Source organism: Rhinolophus sinicus, linkage group LG05 (genome assembly GCF_036562045.2).
Source record: "Rhinolophus sinicus isolate RSC01 linkage group LG05, ASM3656204v1, whole genome shotgun sequence".
Taxonomy (NCBI): domain Eukaryota; kingdom Metazoa; phylum Chordata; class Mammalia; order Chiroptera; family Rhinolophidae; genus Rhinolophus; species Rhinolophus sinicus.
In genome coordinates, this window is record NC_133755.1 from 139,575,577 (window position 1) to 139,597,438 (window position 21,862).

The 21,862-nt window shown below is 41.5% G+C and overlaps 1 protein-coding gene across 10 annotated transcripts in view; it reads right to left on the reverse strand.

The window, feature by feature from the left end:
- Positions 1 to 3,415: 3,415 nt before the first annotated feature.
- Positions 3,416 to 21,862, reverse strand: part of SLC22A16 (solute carrier family 22 member 16) — a 69,833-nt gene continuing 51,386 nt past the window's right edge. For 9 of the 10 annotated variants that reach the window (XM_074333442.1, XM_019735056.2, XM_074333440.1 and 6 more), the window contains 5 exons: positions 17,314 to 17,845; positions 14,043 to 14,170; positions 11,565 to 11,674; positions 10,353 to 10,452; positions 3,416 to 3,795 (listed from right to left, as the gene is read on the reverse strand). In XM_074333442.1, coding sequence (XP_074189543.1) covers positions 3,667 to 3,795; positions 10,353 to 10,452; positions 11,565 to 11,674; positions 14,043 to 14,170; positions 17,314 to 17,845 — 999 coding nt within the window. In that variant the 3' untranslated portion in view covers positions 3,416 to 3,666. The remainder of the gene's footprint in view (positions 3,796 to 10,352; positions 10,453 to 11,564; positions 11,675 to 14,042; positions 14,171 to 17,313; positions 17,846 to 21,862) is intronic. The other variant, XM_074333443.1, reaches the window with a different exon arrangement.

The following is a 21,862-nucleotide window of genomic DNA, read 5'->3' on the forward strand; positions in this document are numbered from 1 at the left end:
TCTGCTGCAAAGAACTGCAGTGGTATGACTTGAATGAGGAGGAAAATGGATTCAGGTGTCATTGAGGGTGAGAGTTAAAAGGAGCCCCAAGGACCATCTAGCGAGACCTTATGTTATCATTTTACACGAGTGGCTGAGGTCCAAAGAGTTGAAGTGGTCTCCCTGAGACTGGAGGTGAGCTCAGCCTCATACTCCTCCCCAACAATTATTCAGAAACGTTTGCCTTGGGCTCTGGAGGTGCCCACAGCCTCACCTGTGCATGGTAGGGGCTCCCTGCCCACCCAGCCCCTCCTGCTCTGCTCTGCATGGCTGGCAATGGCTCGGGATGTGTTAACCTTGCCGGTGTGTTAGTCTGCTAGTAAATAAGGAGCCTCAAGCCAATGGAACTTGAATTCTTCAGGTTACTGAAGAAGCCAGGCTCTCGGGGACAGGCAGTCAGCAGTGAGTAGCTCCAGGTTGGCGCAGGGAAGCAGAGAAGGCGTTCCGGGCACTCATATCTCTGATACATAGGCGAGCCCTGTCAGGACACAGAAGTGGGGCAGAGTCTGTAACTGAACCCTTTCCTCCTTGTAAAAAAAGGACTTTCAAGACTTATGGGAACATCTCTCCTCTGAATATCTCAAGCTGGGTCTCTGACACGGTAGGTAAGACCCGAGAGACACGGAACAAGGAAAATGAATTTACTTAGGGAACTATCAGTTGTCAGTAAATACTGGTACCACGTGGACTTTAGAGATAAAACAAACAGCTATTACTGACTTCTGGTAAATTCGGATAAGACATGACTATCCACAACTCCCAAACACTGTTGGAGGCAGTTACCAGAGACTTTGGCTTCTGTAGTCAGCTTCACAATCATAACCGAGAAAATGGTCCTCTTCACCACCTACCAGAATTTAAGTACCCCTTTGCATATGCCGTTTTACAGAATGAACCCTTTGTATTTGGTATGTTTTCAGCAAATATTTGATAGCGGTGAGATCAAGGGGACAGGTAAGCCCCTCAGAACTGATCATTCGATTGAATACATTCAAAGTATATATATTTTTTTCTTTTTAATTTTTGTATTGAAGTATAATCGACGTACAACATTATATTAGTTTCAGGTGTACAACGTAATGATTTGATATTTGTATATATTGTAGAATGATCATAAGTCTAGCTAATGTCTGTCACTATACATAATTACAGAATACTTTTTTCCTGTGATGAGAACTTTTTAAATTAAAGTTTATTGGGGTGACAATTGTTAGTAAAGTTACACAGATTTCAGGTGTACAATTCTGTATTACGTCATCTATATATCACATTGTGTGTTCACCACCCAGAGTCAGTTCTCTTTCCATCACCATATATTATACCCCATTTACCCTCTTCTAGAGCCCTCCCCTCTCCTCTTACCCTCTGGTAACCCCTAAACTATTGTCTGTGTCTATGAATTTTTGTTCTTTCAGTTGTTTGTCTTGTTCTTTTGCAAAGTATATATATATATATATATATATATATATATATTTTTTTTTTTTTTTTTTTTTTTTTAAAGATTTTATTGGCGAAGGGGAACAGGACTTTATTGGGGACGTATGTACTTCCAGGCCTTTTTTCCAAGTCAAGTTGTTGAACTTTCAATCTTAGTTGTGGAGGGTGCCGTTCAGCTTCAAGTTGTTGTCATTTCAGTCTTAGTTGTGGAGGGCGCAGCTCAGCTCCAGGTCCAGTTGCCGTTTTCTAGTTGCAGGGGGCACAGCCCACCATCCCTTGCGGGAGTCAAACTGGCAACCTTGTGGTTGAAAGGATGCACTCCAACCAACTGAGCCATCTGGGAGCTCAGCAGCAGCTCAGCTCAAGGTGCCGTGTTCAATCTTAGTTGCAGGGGGCAGAGCCCACCATCCCTTGAGGGACTCGAGGAATTGAACTGGCAACCTTATGGTTGAGAGCCCACTGACCCATGTGGGAATCGAACCGGCAGCCTTTGGAGTTAGGAACACGGAGCTCTAACCGCCTGAGCCACCGGGCAGGCCCTGCAAAGTATATTTTTAATATGAACTTCCCTAAGAACATATGTCTTAACAGAGATTCAGGGAAAGAGAGGTACAAATTCAGCTTTCGTGGGGTCTGAAGATTATACAGTTTTAAAAGTCAAAAACATCAAATATTAACTAAGAGGGGAAATCTAAATGACAGTAGGAAAACAGGCTAAGAATGAAGAAAAAAAGAAAAAGACAAAATCAGAGACGAGAGGAAGGATAAACAAATATCTTCCTCTTCTCATATCCTATTTGTTTCGTTTTGTTTTACAAAAGGGAAAAGGTTTTTGGTTTTACATTTTATTTTATTAGTGGAAAGACCAAGTGAAGAACTGAGCAACTATCCAGAGAACTTAATTAATATAAAAAGTCTACATAATTCAGGTCAAATTCCTCTTTTTTTCCCTTAGCAATGATTTTAAATAACAGCATGTATGTAATTGTCTTAATCCTTATTTTACTTACCTCTGCAGATAACATTAACATTTCATCAATTCTGATATATTAGACATAAGACATATCCAACAGCTAAATTTTAAAAGCAAAGAAAAAGTAAGTAACTTTTGATGAAACTATAGTAAAGAAAAACCTATGGGAAATTTATCTGAAATGCACTCCTCTAACAGAGAAGATTTATACTGTAATTTTGCAGTTGAAATGTTCAGAATATTCAACTATTTTTGCAAATTATGGTTTTAAGTGAAATTGAGGAAACAAAATTTAGGACTTAAAAAAAGAAGAGTGAAATCTTCCTGTAAATTATTTTCTTTAAAAGGCAAGAATGTTTAAATTTCTTTTTGCATTGGCAAAAGATCCTCATAATACTTAAAATCAATTTCCTGGGTGATCCGCAAACTTTACAAGTTTGCAATGCTCTAAAGTGCCACAGCTTCTCTGTGCTTTGAAGGAGACTTATGGAGAGAATTTGGTAAATTTAGGAAAAGTAAAAATGTCAGACTAGAAAACGCACTCCTGGCCCCTTGCAGATATGTGTCCCTTAACTGGACCAAACATACAGACACGCGCCTACACATTCAAGCCCTCTTCACTCAGAGTGCTGGAAAGCAAGATATCTTTTTTTATAGCTATAGTTTTTGTGGCTTCATTATGAAGACAAACATTTTTACTAAAAAAGTCTTGAATTTGGAGCTATGGTTCTCATAAGAGGGGAAGGAATATCAGCAACAGAATCTTCAAGGGCCTTTGTCAAAAGAAACACTCTCACAGGGCCCCTCTTTCCAGTTGACAGTCCGGGTTCCAAGGGGGAGGGGAGGAAGCCTGGAGTATGTGGTCTTCTCTCAGGTAGAGGCGGGGAAGGTTGAGAAACAATGACACAGAAGAACAAACACGGAAAACGATATTTTGTGGCAATAGGAAAGCAGTCTTTAAAAAAATCAGCATTCTCACCTTGGTTTTTATTTCTTTTACAAAACAATTGTTTTAAAACTTCCTTACAAAGTTTGTTTTGAAAAGACATAATAATGGACATGCAGGAGATGAGAATAACATTTCTCTAATACAAAGGCATTGAACAATATTTCAGGTGCCAGACAGCACACATGGCACACTAAGACCAGAATCCCCTGAATTAATCACTTCCATTCGTTCCAACGTCCGCATTATTGGCTGTGGGAAACAATTTGCCTTAACTGCTATCTTTTTCCTCATCCAGCTTGATGGCTTCCTCCCAAGTAGTTGTCAGAGGCTTCCCAAGGGTCTCTGGAAGCTTGAGTGTTAGCAATCCACTCACGAAAGCCAAAGTCCCAGTAAGCAACTAGAAGGAATTTAAAAATTAATAATAATAAGTGACACATGAAGGAAGAAAACAAAAAGAAGGAAGAAATGTATCCTTCAGAGAATAATAATTCTGAACTTTTTTCAGAAGGCAGTAACAGAATTGAATTGGACATGACAGTTGTCATTTTTACTCCATGGTGAGACCTTGGGTTACTTAGGCTGGGCTGGGAATTCTTTAACTCATCAGCTAGGCTCAATCAGAGCATTCATTCATTCATTCATTCATTCATTCACTTACCGCTGTGGCGCCCCCACTCCATAAATCCCGGGTACTGCCTGTATTATCACTCTTGAATGTACTGTCCTAGGAACTACACAGAGAAAAAAGTCCCTGCCCCATCTTCCCAGACTCCAGCGTCTTGTGGAGAAACCCGACAACTGAGCGTTGGGTTGGGACTTGATGGGCCACCCTGTCCCTGCCCCCAAAACCAGCATTGCTGTCAGCATCCAGTAAATGATGGGGAGTGCATGAATGCCTACCTGCATGCATGAATCAATGTTTCGCTGAACCAAAACCTATAGAATTTAAGGGAAACAAAACAAGTGCAATGGAAACTAATTGCTATTAGTTTCTTTGTGGAGGGGGTGGTCCATCTGATTTACTACAAAAAGCAGTGTATTTCTTTACGTTCTAGATTTTAACACATAAAAGGCAATCTTTTAGATGAGCATCAAGGTGTTTGCCTTTAAAAATTAAAATCACATTAAAAATTAAAGTCTACATATCTATTCTCTATTGATCGTTATGAAGATCTTGGGTGGAATTTAGAATTAAATCTCTGTACAGTCCTTAAAAATGTGTTCGTCCTTAGATAATTTAAATTCCTCTAGCAGAAAACACTGCCTGGGAAGAGCCCATAAAAATAACTTAAGACATGGTTTTTCTGATAGATGTACATACCTGATGCTTTGACAGCCTGTGAGAATTAAAACATGAAACACAGTGCAATTGTGACGTGGCGTGAGGCCACATCTGTAACAGATGTGAGCTGGGAAGTCAGCATTTTATTTTTGTTTTGCATAACGCTGGGAACCTAATTCTTAGAAAAATCATGAGTAAGCCCAAAACTAGTAGTAGAATTTAAAGTGACATTCCAAAGGATGTTTAAAGACATTTTCTGGTGTCTCGGGACATAGCAGGAATCGCCACTGATGTACAAACCCCAAAAGACCCCTGCGTCAGGGTCTGGGCAAACAGTGAATACGCCTAAACGAGAAATAGGATCAAATTGGAGATCCTTTTAGCTTTAGGAAATAAACAAACCTATAACCCTCCATTCTCCTCTCACTTCAAGCAGAAGACCTGGTCTCCTGCCACCCTGGCCAGCTCCCTCCACCCCACAAACATCCCAGCAATGCCCCTCCCCACCTCTCCCTCCCCCGGGCCAGCAGGAGCCTGTGGTCCTCTCCATATCCCACCGCCTCTCATCTCCTCCTCCTCAGGTTCTCCTTCCATCAGCCTCCCTCCCTCCCTCTCACATATTCTTGAACTTTTCCTTTCCACTGGATAGTTTCCCTCAGTAAAAATAGAAGTTCTTGAGCCTCTTATAATCTCCAAAACCACTCTGCCCGGTAACTTGCTACCTGGGTGGCCTTGGGCAAGTCACTTAACTTTTCTGCTCCTCAGTTTCCTTGTCTGTAAAATGGAAATAATAATAGTACCTGCCCCCAAACATGGTTGAAAGGATTAAATTAAATAACACATGTAAGGCACTTAGTAGTGCCTGGCCCCTGGTAAGGTCAATAAATGCTATCCTTTAAAACAAGCAAAAGAGGCCGCTGCCTCAACCCACACCCCCTCCAGCCTCTAGCCCACCCTCTCCACAGCCGTCACTGCTTCTCTCTCTCAGCTTTCCTTCCATCCTGCCCTCTGCAGCCTGGCCCTCTCCCAGCACCCACAGAAGCTGCTCTCCGCAGGCCACAGACTCCTGGCTGCCAACTCCCGTGGATGTGTCACTGTCCTGCTCTTTCTTAGCCACTGTCCTCTCCTGCCTTCCTCACCTCCTCTCCTCCTTTGGGATCCTGGGAACCTCCCCGTCCTACAGGCTGCTGCGCCTGTCTCCACCCTGGACCCTTCTGCCATCAGTTTCCCTCATTCTTTCCTCACCTCACCTCCGTATAAGCTGACTCCCAAATCTGTACCTCCAGTGGGGCTGTCCCCTCAGCTCCAGACTACAAAGGTGTCTGCCTCCTGGACGTATCCCCTGGTGCCCATCCTACAGGCACCTCGCACTCATCACGTACTGTCCTTCCCCACCTCAACCCTGTTCCTCCTCCTGGGTTCCCTCCAGCCCCAAGAACCATCCTTGCATTCCCCCCATATCCATATCCATATGCTCCACCATATCCAACTGGTCACCAGCTCCTGTGGATACACCTTTTCCATCCTGTCCTCTCAAACCCGCCATTAGTCTACATGCTCTTCCTGGCTGACCTCCTCTGAGACCCCTGCCCACCTTTCCAGACTTATCTCCTGGTGTTAGCAATAATGCTTGCTCCCAAACCCAAACTGGCCATGTTCCTTTCCCCGCTAAGTCTTTGCCTTTCTGTTCCCTCTGCCTGGAATTCCCATCTCTCTTCTCCACCAGGCTGAATCTTACTGGCCCCTCCAGGTACAGATGAAAGGACCCCTCCTCCAGGAAGCCTCCCCTCTGGCCCTAACCTAGCTTGGTTGGCCTCTCCTATAACCACGTAACCGCAGCATTTCCCACTCTAGCCCTCATCTCTGGGACTTGTCATGGTTTGCTCTTCTGCCTTCCCCCACCACACTGGACGTCTCGCAGGATGGAGCCGGTTTCTTTCCTCTCTCTGCTCCTTAGCACCTAGCAGAGGGGTTAACTCAAAATCAACACTCACTGAACGTCTGCCAAATGCGCAAATACAAAAATGATACGAATTAGGTGTCCACTTTTATGTAGCTTACTGGAAAATAATGGTTGATAATAAAAGCATCAGAACGAGCGATTTTCATGTGCATCTTTTCAAAAGAGAAAATATAAACTTATCATCGAGATCAGCGTTTCCTGTCCTCAAAATAAAAGCACTGCCTTGCTAGGCAGTTTGACCTCCATAAATAAGCTTAATGAAAAATTGAATAATCTATTTTTTTTACTCATTAAAAACAACAAGCAACATCTGTTGCCTCCAAAGGAAGTACATTCACAGAATATTTCTGCAGATATACACAAGACCCTGCTGACACAGGTTGTCTAGGGGAAGGGGGCCTGAGGCGGTCAGGGTCAGGGTGGAGGGGGCGCTTGTTTCTCTGCACTTGCTTTTGTACTGTTTGTGCTGTGTAAAAGGCATGGCACCGGGGTCTGAATCCAAGCTCTGTCACCTTGAAGGTGTGTGACCTTGAGCTAAGAATGACTTTCTGTAACATCTCCATATCTGTAAAATAGGGGTAGCAATAAACAGTATCTGCAGTCTATGAAGACTAATTTTTGTAAAGCGCTTAAAACAGAGCTTGTCACATAGCAAGCACAATTTAAGTACCTGTTAAATAAAATGAAAAATCCTTTTGAACTCCACAGTCCTTAACTGACCCACGGATGTCCTTTAAAAAAAAAAGTCTTTTATGTGGTTTTCGTAAATTTATAGCAGTGTGCTTTTATAGATGTATCTATCTTCTTCTGTGTGTTTCAGCTTATTGTTTAAAAAGAAACGCACCTTTCCTAGTTTTATCTTTTATTTATTTAATGAGGAACATCAAGTGCTAGCACAAAGGAGAGGCTTCTAGAAAAGTCCATACCCTGAAATGGATGGTGGACTTTCCAAAAACACCTCCCTGGGCAGGCCAGACAGCCCATGTCATTTCTCAGTCTCAGGGTCAGTGCACGAAGGAGGCTGGCCTCCCAATTCCCCAGTCAAGCAAACCTCGCTGAGAGTGTTCTGGGATGTAAGACAGATGCCACGCCAAGCCAGTGGTTACACACCACCTATGTGTGGTGTAAGGTGATTTTCGGTAGTATCAGACACTTGGTTTTATTACCTGTAAGATTCTGTTAGTGTATTTCACAAAAAGATATAACTAGTATAACACCCATGGTTTCACTGTTATTACTGTTTAGGGCAAAGCTAAATTTTAAAAGGCAGTCTATTTGATTTAAAACATTAAGCAAATTATAACATAAGTAGCACATAAAGAAATGCTTTGCTGGACCCAGTGGTGGGGATACAAAATGTCCTCTCCTGCAAAAGTTCAACAGTTGAAACTCGGGGGACAAAAACGTATGTGCATATAATAAAGCCAGGCTGTGACTGGTCTGTGAAAGGGGCAACCACAAAGTACTGCACCGGCATGGGAAAGACAGAGTCCTTGGATCTGAGTGGTCTTCTTGGAGAAGTGGGGTTTGCTCTGCATCTTGAAAGATACATGGGGGGGCCTCATCTAAACTCTTCCAGTGATTGGCCTCCCACCAGTTGTCCGGCAGAGGCAATGCAGGAGGACAAACTGGGAATGAGGCAGGTGGTCCCTGCTGGGGTCTTCTTTCCCCAGCTGTGGAGTCACAGCCACTAAAGCACCCAGACAGCCTCATCCAGAAAGATCCTGGAGAGGCAGCTGGTCTCCACGAAGCCTGGGAAGACCCCATACGAGGGACCACGTTTTGTCAACAGCCCTGGGCTTCACGGGAGTACTGGGAAGAAATCACTGCCTTAAGCCATCTTCTAGCACTGGGAGCCTGTCAAGGCTCTGTCCCAGATGGAGCTCAAGCTTCTGAGATGTTTGAGTCCTAACAGTTCTTGGATTTACCTCTCAAAAAGAAAAAAAAAACAACAGTCTATGTCTGTCTATGTATCTATCTGTCTATCATAAAATATGATTTAAGTATAAAAAAGGCATAAAACAAATGCACAGTTAAAGAAATAATTATAAAGCAAAAATGTCACACTCTTGATCACCCACAACTCCGTGTGGCTTGCATCCCAGAAGCGTCTTCCTCCTCCTCCACAGTGTCCTGAGTTAGGAGATGGGAGAGAAGCACTCTCTACAAAGGGGACATTTAGGCGAGGCACAGGAGGAGAGTGGGTCGGGGTGAGTGAGAACAGAGTGAGTGTGGAGAAGAGGGGAAGGTGTGTGAAAAAAAAAAAAAAAAAACTAGGGAAGGTGAGCAGGGGTTCGATCTGGAAAAGCCTTGAATTGAATCAGGCAGAGTTTGCATTTTATTCTGAAGGTGAGAGGGCAGTTGGAACAGAGCTGTGGTTCAGCAAACTCTTCTGATGGGATGGGGGTGGGGTTCAGGAAACAGACGTAGAAGGCGGAAGCTGATGAGGAACTGAACCGGAAGCAGGCAACCTGGGGTGGTTTTGAGAGAGAAGGTGAGGATGTAGTGTCCTGCATTGGGAGGAGAAGGGGGGAAGAAGAACAGGGCAAATAAAAAGCTGATGCTGAAGTGTCATGCTGGAGGCACTGAGTCCTAACCCAAAGGGGGAGACGGAGGAGGAGGAAATTTAAGGTAACAACCAGTTTGGTTTGGGAAACAGTGGATTTGCTATAAGACATTCAGGGAGAATAATCCATGAGGCTGGTGGAAACACGAGTTTGCAACTTGGAAGAGAAGTCAGAACTTAGGAGAGGTTGCCTATGCAGGGAATGGAAAAGATAGCCAGGATGGCTCTTAGAGAATGAGTCGATTTAAGGGGTGATCAGAAAAAGAAAGAGGAGCACTGAAGGAGACCAAGAGGGAACAGCCTAGAGAAAGCTATGGCAAGGAAGTTTAGGAGAGGTGGCTTGGAGGGGGAGGAAGAGGGCCAGCAGACCCAGGGCTCTCCCCTAAGCCACTGCAGCCCCTGAGGCCACCCCCAACCCCACACCCTCCATGCTCCCCAATCCCTCCTGCCCCACCTCTCCCTGTCTCTCATCTACCTCCTGACCACAGGGTCTTGCTAAACCCAAGTGTAACAGTGTGATTTCCCAGCCTCTCAGCCCCCACAGGAGGAAATCTGCAAACTGAACAGTAACTGCTCTCACTCTTCATAACCAGGCAAACAGCCCACACTACCAGAGCCAGCAGGAAGAGATTTTTTTATGTCTGAAAACCACAGGTCCCCAACCTCTCTGTCAGGCACCACAGAATCCTTCAAGGAAATAGGCAGCCTCTAGAATCCTCCTTGACCAGCAGGCATACTACCGGAAGGTGGAGGAAAAGGGTGAGGGGGTGAGAGGCAGCCTGCGGATCCAGGGGGAGGGGCATAGGCTGTGCTGGGCCAGGTGATGGAGGCAGAGGCACTGAAAGACTACAGAGAACACCGCTCTCCCTGTGTGGACCCAGCTTCATGATATGGGTGAGGAGAGCCCGGTCTCTGGCAGGCATAGGTGTAATGTACAGCGCACCAGTGGTTGGAAGGCAATCGACCAACAAGAAAACAGCAGCCACCACCCTACTTGCCGACTGGTGAGCTGTTAATAAGATTTCTACAAACCCTCATCATCATTGAATTATAAATTCACTTCCAATAAATAAAAACATAGAAGGCAATTAGTTGATCAGCCTTTCTGCTGTCTCAGTAAGGTTCTATAAACTGATTAAACACCTGGGGCATGAAGAGCCAAACGCTGGAGAGGTAAACGCAGAACGGGGCTATGATGCTTCCCACACGGCACACCACACTGCCACTTCCCACGGCCTGCGTCCTGAAAACATGAGGAGTATTAAGACAGTATATGATGTCACAGGGGTAACAGATTGGGGGAGGAGGTGATCACTTTGTGAGGGGTGTAAATGTCTATTATATTGTTTTGTACACCTGAAACTAATTTAAAAAAAAAAAAAAAAGACAGCAGCAAGAACGGAAGAGAACATAGATGACGCAGAAAGTGATGGAACAACTTCCTGTAGCCCCTGTCCACCCTCCCAGACGAAAATAAACAATAAAACCTAAGCTTGGCTTAACATACTTGGAACTAATTTTACTCTAATTTTTCAGGAATCACTCGTGATTTAGATATACATTCTGTAAAACAGGGGTATATACAAGCATACAGATAATTCAGGACAAAAAAAAAGGGTAAACCATTCTACATCTGGTATGCAGATGAGACCCTCATGTATATTCATTCAGTCTAATATTGAGGGTACCATCAATTTTCTAGAGCAGGAATTTGTTTGAGGTAGGAAATGGAAATTTTGGAGACAAATGATTTATATCTATGAAACATTCTATCTTATTTTTATAAATCAAGCAATAGCTCAATGCTTTTCTTTCAAAGTTATTTAAAGAAACCTTATAGAATGTCTAGCAGGAAGGAAAGAGTGTGCTTTTAATGTGAATAAATATCTTTTCATAAGCCAAGCAGTGATGAGGCCCCAGGAGAAAACAAACATGCCAAACACCTTGATCTTGGACTTCTAGCCTCCAAAACTGTGAGAAAATAAATTTCTGTTGTTTGAGCCACCCAGTTTGGTGTTTTGTTATGGCAGCCCCAGTAAACTAATACAACTGACACCCGAACATTAAAAGATACGTCCTGAGAAAATTAAGTCAGTGTAGGTCAGTTATAGTCAAGATTTAAAATGGTTTTAGGATAATAAAGAGAATTTCAAAACAGTTTCTCTAATATCCTTGCTAATGAGGCATAGACGAAGCCTGAGATTCAGAATTAGCATCATCATGTAACTTTCCCACATCTCAGAGCTCCAGTAACGTCTATGAAAATAAAGCCTGTATACTCAAAGGTCAAATATAATGAAATGACACGTAAGTGAAAGACAATGGGAAAACAACAGAAAAATAAGTAACTCTTACCTTATCATGGTTGGATACAGTTCTGCGGTGTAAAGGTAAATGAGGCCAAATGCTGACCCTATGGCAAATTTTCCAGCCATAGTTGCCACCACACTCCAAATATAGTAACCCTGCAAAAAAAAAAAATTAGCAAAATAGACCATCATAAGTAATATTTTTTAAAGAAAAATCTTTAAATGAAATCTTTAAGATGATTACTTAAAACTTTCTAATTCTCCAGTACTTTTCAGGACAATGAAGAGTTTTATTTTTCTTTTTGAATTTATTTTGTAAACTCTACTCATGGTATGCAAAAGCTTTCCATCTTCATGAAATTTAAAGGAAGTTTTATTGTGCCTTCCCCCACCTTGGAGATTTCAAATTACCAAATTAGAAAAGAATACCTCTTGGGAAGATTACTTTGGAATGAGATACCCCCAGACATGCTGGTTCCACCAATAATTGACCCACTCCTTCTGGAACTGACCCAGCAGAATAAATCAAAGAGCCATAAAAATAAATTGTGTCTTTTGCAGCAGTAATCCCATGGCTTCTAAATTATCTTCAGAAAATAATTTGAAAGTAATAACTGAACTATGTGTACAGACTCCCCCACCCCCACCTTTGGCTGATGCATTCTTCAACAGCAAAACCTCTCCACGCTTCCAACTTAGTTTCTGCTTTCCCTGTTGTGTCCCACTTCCAGCACTGGCTCACAAGGACCTCCCATATTCCATCTCTTCTCTCCCCCTCATCTGCCAGCTGGATGTTGAGACCCAGGCAACCTTGGAGTTCATGTGTTGAGGATGGCAGCGCCTCTATCAACCCGAGTCCCTGAATAGACTTCATGGAGCCAAACATTCCCTCACCACTCCCACTGTGACCAACCAGGTACACCCACATCGGACTTTCTGTGAGCAAGAAATAAACATCTGTTATGTGAAGTCACTGAAATGTGGGGGTGCCTCTATTAGAGAAGCCAGTGTCAGCTTGTCACCTTACTTACTACTGCAGACAATATTTGTTGAATGAATTAATAGGATTTAAAAATTTTTTGTATTGTGTTGGCACTACCGTTGGGGGGAGAAATTTGTGGTTAGGGGTTAGTGCTCTGTTTCTCGAAATCCCCTTCTGCCACGATCGTCTTCCACATTATGGCTGTGGCTTAACCACTATATGACTCGGAGTTTCTGGGGTTCCCCTCAATCTTCACCAGCTCAAAGGCAGCTGCCATCAACTCAACTAATATCGCTGCAAACTACTTCAGAACACAAACAAAAACAGGTATGGATGAAGCTCCCTCAAATTGGCACAGACCTCCTCCTGAGTAGTTGTACTGCATTCTTCTCAGTTGTATATCAATCACCTGGAAATTTCAGTTACATAAAACATTTGATTCACCAACCCTGATAATTAAGTGAAGTGTCACGATAAAAGGAAGTCACCAGTTCGCTTAAATGTTAAACGTTATGTAAAAGTTAAAATACCTTGCTCTAAATGCTGAGATACTATTGCTTGATAATTATATAATTGCTGGAGAAAATTATATAAAATATTTTCAAGTATTGTTATTGTGACCATATTTTCCAAATAAAGAATGAAAATACAAGGAATAACAACATTTTGGTGGGGGCGGGTGGAGAGGAGCAGCATTTCTGGATGCAAGAAGTATTCTAGGGGATGGGGTTTGCCAAAATATAGGAATATGGAAATCATTTCAGTAGTTTATGGCAGTGTTTCTCACTAAGAAACTGCATTGTTTAAAACAAGCTCCTCAGGGGATTTATGCATACTAGAAATTGACAACTACTAATCTACCACAGTGAAAAACAAGGCTATCTAAATGGGAACAATCTTGAATATGAGTTCATTATATCCCTCAGAGGTTTCCATGGCTCCCTCCCTCCTTCAGGTTTCTGATCAAACGTTGCGTTCTCTGAGAGGCACACCATCGTTGATCACCCTAGATAAAATGAAGAAGGATACATGTGTGCCCCCACATACTCAGTCATTCTCTAGTCCGCATTCTGTTTTTTCTTCATTATATCAACAGGAACTTGATTCGCTGTGTGTCTTCAACACCTAAAACAGCACCTGGCACATAATAGATGCTAGATAGATTTTTGTTGAATGAGTAAATGAATGAATGAATGTTTGGAAGGCAGGATCTACTTTCCTCACTCAAGATTATTGAGTTTACAAAATACAACACTCGCCATCTCTGGGAAGTGGGATTATGGGCATTATTTTTTAATATTGTTTTCGTTAAATTTTCTACCATGCACATGTAGTGCTTATATAACCGAGAAAGAATGTTTTTTTTAAAAAAAAAAAAAGAAAACATAAACAAAAAAAAGAAAACATATTTTTAAATGTTAGGTATATACTCTGTCCATCTGTCTGAATTGATCTTTGTACTTACTGTAATAAGCTAAAAATTCTCCCATCAAACTGTCATAGTATAACTAACCGTTCCCTAAATAAAACAAAATAACTCACCTTGGGGATCACCATAATCACACCACAGAAAAGTGCACCTGAGATAAGGGAGAACATCAGAACATTTCTTCGCCCCAAAACGTCCATCCCCACGCATATGAAGATGTAGGCAGGAATTTCCACTGCTCCTGTCGTTGAGCGAAAGGGACTTCTGTAAGCCATGGTGTCCAGCTGTACAAGGGGACCTCGCCTTCTAACCCATCCCCCAAAAGGAATGATCAGCCACATCCGTGCTTTCAGGGTCCTCTAACAACTATCCAACAACTGCAGGAGAGGCAACAAGACTTACCACTTCTAAGCTCCCTGGAGGAGGTTTCCTAGGAAACCACTAATGCTCACATAATCGGCCCAGTACTTACCACCTGTCCTAGAAATTGTAACCCCTACTAAGCTATAAGCTCCTCAGGACACAGCATGGTGCCTGGAGGATAGGCCCATTGAATGAATAAATAAGCAAATTAATAGACAACATTGATAATATCTGATCTTTGGTTTCTTATGCTTGACAGAGGGGAAAATTTTTGTTATCAGTTACTTCAAACTTAGAAACCAAAGTAAGAAATTCAGCATCAGCTAAGTACATAAACTAATGGTAACTGTTAGATGGATTTTTAAACCTACAAGTAAATATTTTAAAATCTAATGTGAATCACCTACAGAACAGGGTCTGACCCTGCTTTGTTCTGGACCTCTTTTTACACACACCCCCCACAACAAAAACTAAAGAGCTGAATCCCTGAGTGATATGAAAATCCTTTCTTTCAAGAACCAAAGTTTGAATCTTCTCCAGAACAAAAAGCTTTATATATCTATCATCTAATACCACACAGGGAGCAAGCAAGATCTCTCAGCAAAACTGAACAAACCCCACAATCTCCTTTGGGAAACAGACACATTTACCAGCCAAGATTGTTCATGTAATTCAACGCTCTGTTCTTTCCTCCTTCTGTGGTTTATCTAATCTCAGGACACGACCCATCACTGCCTTTTAGGAGTGACATGCATTTGTCCATTCATCTATGGAAGGTTACAAACACCAGGAGAGGCAGGTCTGGGTCTATATGTCTCCCAGAGCTTCTGGAACATATCATAGGGGATGGATATATATTTTCTGAATGAACATTCTTTTCAGTACATCAGAAATTAAACTCAGCTGCAGCTGCTCAGAAAAAAAAACTGGCTCAGGCAAAGGCAAATAATAATAATATTCTGAGCCCCATTTGAGATATGGTTTCTCTCTCTCTCTCTCTCTCTCTCTCTCTCTCTCTCTCTCATTCTCTCTCTCTTTCGTTAATGTAAGAAATAAACTGCTCTGGAGGAAATACCTCCCTTTCACAGACCCTGCTGTAAAATCCATGCTTCCAGGCCAGGTCAGTAGGTATATCTGTTACTACTCTTATTATTATTATTATTATTATTATTATTATTATTATTTTAGAGTTTGTCAAGCACTTTTCAAGATCAAATAAGAAAATAAGACAGTGATCTTCAAAAGAGCCTCATGGAAGTAGGCCTGGATTATTATCCGCACTTGACAACTGAGAGTAAATGATTTGAACCAAATGAGCACGTGACAACTCAGGAACTGGAAGCGTGGACCTGGTGAGCCACGGCCCCTGCCCTGCAGCCTCCTTCCCCAACTGCCTCCCTCCACATCTGGCTCAGCGCTCTCCCCTGCACAGGACTGTGTATAAAGCCACCAACCAAAGCTGGGCAGCAACTGTGGAACATCTGGAAGACAGTGAAAGCAGACTACACTGATTTTTCTTGAGTTGCTTCAGGATAATGACATTACATCTAATTTTTGGCATGACCACGTCTGGGATAGAAATAGGGCAAGCCATGAGGCCCAACCCTTTGGGGATTAGGACACTAGGCCATTACTTTCTTCACTTTATAATATATCATCTCTCTAATCACTCAGACCCCCTTCCACTCCTATCTTCACATTACCCCAAAGGTATGTCTTGAAGCTACTGAAGCATTTATCACCTACAAGTGACACAAAACCAGAGCTGAATGTCCCACCAGCTTTAAACCATCTCAGGAGATGAAAACTTGTTCAAAAATTTCACAGCGTACAAGTATTGACCAGAAATACCTTTCAGCAAGTGGACTACAGGAAACGGTAATGACATGAAAAATCCAAGACAGTAGAGAATATAAAACGATGCATACTTGTCTCGGAAACACTTTTATAATTATGAAATTGACCAGTTTCTTGAGAATTTATATCTCCATCAAAGTTAAGAAACCATATCACAAAGATCTAAAACTCCAGCTTTCCTGAAGCTTCTCCGGGCCACACCCCATCCCCCACTTTACTCTCCTGCCATTTGCTGCGCTGTTCTAAGAATACTGCATCATTTCTCAAATTGACATATAGAATGGATCTGAAGTCACGATAGGCTCTTTCTACAAACTTATTGGTTTGCCCAAAAAGAGAGTAAAGTTTTTCTTCTTAAAAATCACTTCTCTCGTAATTCCTGCTGAACTATAACAAACAAAAATAGATGTGTCATCAGAGCACTTTAACAAGAAGGGATGTTATCTATGTATAAAAATGTTAAAGCAAGGTTTTTCTGAGGATAATATCACAGGTAGCTACATGGAAATAACCAGGAGTTAAGACTAGATGAACAAATGCAGATTTCTACTATTTCTTTCATGTTTGATATAAATTTGGTTTACTTTAGGAGTCACACCTCAAGCTATCACAACAATATCTGAAGCCAGTTTTAACCTGCCACTAAAATGAAAGAGGCATGACTACATAAATTATAGCCAAATGTGTTTAAATTATTTTACTGACTAAAATTTCTAAAGTAAGCACCATTAAAGAAAGAAAGTAACCAGAAGCTCTCCAAGACATATTACATTTTAAAAGGAAAACAGCTTGCAAAGAGCAATATGTAATAAATGATCTCATTTATGTTAAAATAGAAAATGTTTATCTGCACATATATATGGAAAGGCATAGAAAGAGATCTGAAAGGGCACAAAGCCAAACGTTACAGAAGTTACCCCCGAAAGAGGGTTCTGAGATGGTGATGGGCTTAAAGGAAGGAAACAAGTGAAGAGAAGAGGCAGAAAAGGAAGGAGAAACTAAATTATTTTTTGACTATTCACATTTTTTAAAAGAAAATATATGCACGTGTTACAGTCTAATGACACTAGTATTGTTCCTGGTAGGAAAAAAAAAGAAAAGAAAAGAAAAACAAGGCAGAAATGTCACTTCATTGTTACGCTAAAATATAATTGAACTACTTACCCATGAGAAAGAGGTTTAAATATTCATTGCCTCCTAAATTAACAGAATTCAAAGAGAAGCAATAGAATCCCAAACACCCCGTGAACCAAACCAGCCAAACAATAAGTGTCCTTGTTCCAATATTCCAGTCATAAAACAGATCTAAGAGGCTGTACTTCTTAACTTCAGAAGGCTTATCACCAACAGCACCATACAGATCCAGTGATAAAAGTTCTGACAGCTTACAGGTGCTAGTCCTATTCCACTTGGCCATCTTATCAACTACGATTTGTGCTTCTCTGTATCTTCCTTCTGAGAGAAGCCAAAAAGGTGTTTCCGGTATCATCCAACAGCACAAGACAAAGGGGAGAGTCACTGTGGAGAGGATTATCTGATAGATCCACCAAGTCCTGAACAGATAGCCTGTCAAAGCCACCACCATTGTTCCAATTGCAAAAAACGAATGTATTTGGATGGATGCCCACGTCCGAGCCTTCATGCCGATAAATTCTGTCACATAGACAAACACCACCACAAGATAGCCACTTGCAACCTGAAAAATAAAGAGGGGAGGGTAGTCCAGATTTAAGGCCACGTTTATAACTACTGAGAGGTCTGATCTCCATAAATCACACATAGGCAAGAAAGAAAATGACAAAGCATTGTTTTCTGAAACCCAGATCACATTTATAAAAGCGCATTTAATCCAATCCATCCTTCTTCTTTAAATAGGTCCTTTCATCTCCCCGCATCTTCTTCACCCCCAGTGGCAAAACTTGAGAGGTTATATATGAATAAATGTTAAACACTGCCTTTTGTTTCATTTAAATATTCCCTGACAGTGTGAACTTATTTCTCAGTTCTTTCTGTGCATATCAAGTTATCTGTATGCAGGAGGTCCTTATTATTAAATCCTAAATTTTAAACAGGGACAAAAAATTATGGTAACTAGTGGGAAGAAGAAATATTTGACGAAAGCTTTATTTTGACAGTCAACAAAGAAAAAATAGACAAATTGGACTTCACAAAAATTTAAAACTTCTGTGCATCAAAGGACACTCACTCACTATCACGAGTGAAAAGGCAATCAACGGAATGAGACATTTGCAAGTCACGTATCTGATAAGAGATTGTTATCCAGAATATATAGAGAGCTCTTAAAACTCAACAAACAATCCAATTCAAAAATGAGCAAAGAATTTGGATTTCTCCAAAGATGCACGAATGGCCAATAAGCACGAGAAGATGCTTGACATCACTGATCATTAGAGAAATGCAAATCAAAATCACAATGTGATACCATCTCAGAGCCATTAGGATGGCTACTATCAAAAAGACAGAAAATAAGTGTTGGCACAGATGTGGAGAAATTGGAACCCTTGAGCATTGTTCATGGGAATGCAAAACGGTGCAGCCACTAAGGAAAACAATATAAGAATTCCTCAAAACATTAAAAATAGAATTAGCATATGATCCAGCAATCCCACGTTGGGTATATACCCAAAAGAATAGAAAGCAAGGTCTCAAAGAAATATTTGTACATCCGTGTTCATAACAGCAAGGTTGTTCACAGCAGCTAAAACGTGGAAACAACCCAAGCACCCATTGGCGGATGACTAGATAAGCAAAATGTGGTACGGACATACAATATTATTCAGCCTTAAATATTATTCAGCCTTAAAAAGGAAGGAGGAAGGATATTCTGACATATGCTACACGCATGAACTTTGAGAACATTATGCTAAGTGAAATAAGCCAATCGCAAAAAGACAAATATTGTATGATTGCATTTATATGAGGTACCTAGAGAAGTCAAATTCGTAGAGACAGAAAGTAGAATGGTGGTTGCTAGCGAGAGAATGGGGAGTTATTGTTTAATGGGTACAGAGTTTCAGTTTTACAAGATGAGAGAGTTCTGGAAATGAATGATGGTGATGGTTGCACAACAATATGAATGTACCTAACATCACTGAACTCTATAGTTCAAAAGAGTTAAGATGGTAAATTTTACGTTGTGTGTATTTTACCACAATAAAAAACAATGGGGGGAGGGAACCTCTATTTTGAAAATAGGCCTATCTTTAATTGAACAAAATTAATATTATAATAGCAATATGTGTTCATTCTTGGAATAAACAAAGAATGAATCAAATGAAGAACATTTTTATGGGCAGGTGAGGCTGAAAGGATTAGAATTTTCCCTGCAAAATTATTTCACACTTGACTTTTATAACACAAATCATAAAGTTAATTTTTGCAAAATTATTCTAGAGTACCACTGATTTCCCCAAAGGCCTTAATCTTTTGATATTTGAATTATACCCTTTTGAAGGCTCATCATGCCATTATCATTGAGAATGTAAGTTTCTGCAAAATTTAAACGGTGTATTTCCGCCAGATCACAACTGGTCAAGGGATTTAGGCGGGATTCAGGCAGTTTTCCCTCACTGCTTTCAAAGACGTTTCGTAATCAAGCATCTCTTGTAAGACCTGCGATTTCGCCTTGCATCAGAGAGTCACAAAGACACTGGCCCACAAGCAAGTTCTTGTGATGAGAGGACTGATATTTGCAGTAAGCAAGGAGGTGCTTGATAGGAACTACTTATTAATAGTGAGTTTAATATGTTTGCGACAATAGCTTTTATTTCCCTGAAGTCTTGTAATTGTAAGACTTAGATAATGAATCTTGATAATGAGAACTCCTATATCCAAGAATCTAGTTTGGTGAATGTTTGCAGTTATGGCAAACAAAGAAAGACTATGATAGCCCTCACATACTACAAATTCTCCGTTAAGCTGAGCTGTAACACTTTTACCAGTCCCCAACACGGTTTTTTCAATGCTAATTCCTTCTGAGTCCACCCCCACTTCCTACTGGTTACGTCTGTCACTGGGTTCAGACAATCCATACAACTACCTAAATAATTCCAAAAGACTCTTTGATCCCTTCACTACTGTCACCACTGATAACACTCGGTTCCTGTCATCTACCCTGACCCCATCCCCACACAGCAGCCAGAATGACTACTTCACGTTGCCCGAACCCCTTCAGTGCGTTTCCATTGCCTTTAGGACATCAAGCAAACTCTATCTGCCCAATCATCCCTCCCATGTTCAGCGCCCTCAATGTATTTCACCTCCTCTCCATGCTCCAGACCCCTGGACCTTTGATTCCTTCTCATCTCAGGGCCTTCTCATTTGCTGCTCCCTTTGTTCTTCTGTCACCCATCCCTGCGGACTAAAAAGCCCCTAATGCTCCAGACTCCCCACCCACACACACCACCAGGGAAACTCAGCCACTGTTGTGCTTCCATTGTCAACATTGTATGTATTTCTTCTTAAGACAGCCCATCAAAATCTTGTCCCCACTGCACGGTAGGGTTATTGAAACAGCCTGGTCTGGTTTACTTAGCATTTCATTCTGTAGGGAGATCAATAAATATGCCGTGTACATAAATCTGCTTGCATCTTCTCTACGCAGAATTCTACCACAAGTACACTTCCCATGAAAATCAAAGGAAAGAGCCACAGAAAATTAAGGCCACATTTTGTATTCTACGGGTGGCTGCCTCATTTTCTTGACTCTGGAAACCAACGCATGGTATTTTGCAGGACTGAAACAGGTATTTTCAGAATTGTCCTCTGAAGTCTTCCAAAAGCAGACATCCACACCCTCTTGACACCTGTGCCTCTGTCGAGCTATCATTCCCACCAGAAGGTCTCTTTGCAAATCTCACTGTGCAGTTACAGAGCCATTTCCTCTTATTCTGTCCTCAGCGAAGATAAAACTGCTGGCTACTATCTTTTGTATTAAAAAGGCCTTACATTCCTAAATAAATATATACATATGTTTACTTTCTTTTTTTTAAGGGGCAACATCTTCAATTCTCCTGATTTTTTTTTCTTTTTTATCCTTGGTCATCTGTGTGGCTTCCTAGGAGCTGTTTCCAGCGTCAGAGAAAACTCCAAAACAAAACCACCTTGCTCTCTGAGGAAGTACAGTGACCTCTCCTCTGAGATTATAGTCTTTGGCTCCTCTCTCGACCCTTCGATCACCCATCCTGGGGAGAGGGAATGCCTGCCCTTCTCTATGCTCAGCAAGCTCACAAGCTCTTCCCGCAGATAAAAACTTTACTCCATTATTCTTGATCAATGCCCTTCACACGGAATCGCTGCTGCTGCTGTTTGGTAGTTTGGAACCTGTGTGACAGCCTCACCAAGTGTGGAGGCAACATCCTCACTCCCAGGTCCATTTCCAGGAACAGTCACCATTGTACGAAGTGCCTAACTACGTGCCCGCTGCTGTAATGCAGATGTTTACTTGAATTTCCCTGAATCCTGGTAACAACCCCACGATGCAGGTATTATTTTCTACAGTTTACAGTTTAGAAACTAAGGCTCAAAGAGGATGACATGTTTTTCCCAAGGTCACACAGCTAAGAAGCCAATACATGACAAAGCTGTATTCAAACTCATGCCCTTTCCACTACACTCCCCTGTTCCTTATAACAGAAGGCCTATTGCCTTCTTGTTTTCATTCTTACTGCACATTATACAAATGACTCTCTGA